The sequence below is a fragment of the Gracilinanus agilis genome, chromosome X (assembly GCF_016433145.1).
Source record: "Gracilinanus agilis isolate LMUSP501 chromosome X, AgileGrace, whole genome shotgun sequence".
NCBI lineage: Eukaryota > Metazoa > Chordata > Mammalia > Didelphimorphia > Didelphidae > Gracilinanus > Gracilinanus agilis.
In genome coordinates, this window is record NC_058136.1 from 45262115 (window position 1) to 45264371 (window position 2257).

Sequence of the window (2257 nt, forward strand, 5' to 3'; positions counted from 1 at the left end):
CAGCGCCTGGGGCACTGTATTATCAATTACTTTTGTTAGAGGAATAGTCCAGAACTATGGTATATTCCCTTAATTCTAGCCTTTATGGCACGTCTTAAGAATGTCTTTATGATCTCAGCCTGGCACGTCAGCTCAGAACGGCTGCTGCCGTGGCGACGGGGGCTGTATCAGCAGCGGAAGCAGTGGCAGTTACGCAGCCAGCGGCCAGGGCTTAGGTGGGGAGGCCACAGAGGCGGCGGCTGCTGCGGGGGCGGGGGCGGGGGCGGTGGGACCGGACTGCGGCTGTCCCGCCTGCTACCGCAACCCAACCGGCAGCAGTGCGAACCCCACGGAGCCCCAGAGGCCTGGAAGGAGGCGGCAATCTGCGCAGCAGGGGCGGCGGCCTACATCAAGACCAAGGCTAGGCCCAGGCTCGGCTCGGCTCGGCTCTGCTCGGCCCCGGAAGCTCGCGCCCGGCGGGTAAGGCCCAAATCCGCCCAAATCCGCGCCTAGCTCCCCCATCGCGACCCCCATCGCTAGCGGTCCGCGGCCCTCTCCTTCCCTGCCCCCACCACCCGGCCAGCCACCATCACCTCGGCACCGCCCCCCCCACCCCCGTTCAGGATGGCGAGCAGCATAGTCGGGGGCAAGTACGAGCTGCTTCGGAAGGTCGGGGCCGGCTCTTTCGGGGACATCTACCTGGCCATCAACATCACGAATGGCGAGGAGGTGGCCGTGAAGCTGGAGTCCCAGAAGGCCAAGCACCCGCAGCTGCTGTACGAGAGTAAGCTGTACAAGGTGCTGCAGGGAGGGGTGGGCATCCCCCATATGCGCTGGTACGGCCAGGAGAAAGACTATAACGTCCTTGTCATGGACCTCCTGGGGCCTAGCCTGGAGGACCTCTTCAATTTCTGCTCGCGCAGATTCACCATGAAAACCGTGCTCATGCTGGCCGACCAGATGATTAGCAGGATTGAATATGTGCATACCAAGAATTTCATCCATAGGGACATTAAGCCGGATAATTTCCTGATGGGGATCGGGCCTCACTGCAACAAGCTGTTCCTCATTGACTTTGGACTGGCCAAAAAGTACCGAGACAACAGAACAAGGCAGCACATTCCCTACAGGGAAGATAAGAACCTCACTGGCACTGCCCGGTATGCCAGCATCAATGCCCACCTTGGCATCGAGCAGAGCCGTCGTGATGACATGGAATCCCTGGGCTATGTGCTGATGTATTTCAACAAAAGCAGCCTGCCCTGGCAAGGCCTAAAGGCTGCCACCAAGAAGCAGAAGTATGAAAAGATCAGTGAGAAAAAGATGTCCACCCCTGTGGAAGTCCTCTGCCAGGGGTTCCCAGCAGAATTCGCCATGTATCTCAACTACTGCCGTGATCTTTGCTTCGAAGAGGCTCCTGATTACATGTACCTGAGGCAGCTGTTTCGCATTCTTTTCAGAACTCTGAACCACCAGTACGACTACACATTCGACTGGACAATGCTAAAGCAGAAAATGACCTAAAGGACTGGCTCTGGGTTAGTGGGTTCGGGTTCGCAGATCCCCTGAGGACCCCACAGAGAAACATATGAAGTAGAGCAGATGATCAGAGCAGATCGTGTTACTCCCTCTCAATGTAGACATTAAAGTTCACGTGTACACTTGCCAGTGGTTGTAACCATTTATTTGGTGTAAAGATCTTAATTTCAGTATAAACTGCCTCTGATCCAACATTCAGAGTTGTAGCTGCTGTGTTTGTGAATATTAACTGACATAGTGAAACATGATGTTCCGTTTTCTATTGCATTTTTCGGGGAGGGGGGGAAATGTTTAACTAAATGGTTGACACACAACAGTGGTGAGAAATTGTGTATATGCCAATTTTTTTGTTACTGTCTGTTCTGATCCAATCCTAACCCTAAATTGTGCTTTGAAATCTTGTTTCAAAAGAATGGCATGAACAGTTTTCAACCATGGGTCGTGATCATTGTAAATGCTACAATTGTACACTTGTGAAGTTTTGTTCTGTTTCTTCCTCCCTGGGGTTTGACTATTGTAAACTTAAACATTCTTAAATCTGTTGGCTTCTATGTGCAAGGCAGCTGACAAGGCAGTAACCAAAGATTCCAGTTCTAAGTATCTGAAAGACTCTGCCTGCTTAATGTGCTAGATATAACATCATCTAAATGAAAACTTAAAAAATATCTTAGTGACAACTACTAGATTATCTGTAGTGCTCTGCATTAACTATAATGTTCTTGGTATTCAAAAAGAAAAA

The 2257-nt window shown here is 51.3% G+C and overlaps 1 protein-coding gene across 1 annotated transcript; it reads left to right on the forward strand.

Annotated features, from left to right (window-relative positions):
* The first annotated feature begins 603 nt into the window (after positions 1 to 603).
* On the forward strand, positions 604 to 1503 carry LOC123253662 (casein kinase I-like). The gene has a single exon (XM_044682821.1). The coding sequence runs from the start codon at positions 604 to 606 to the stop codon at positions 1501 to 1503; it is 900 nt and encodes a 299-aa protein (XP_044538756.1).
* The last annotated feature ends 754 nt before the right edge of the window (positions 1504 to 2257 follow it).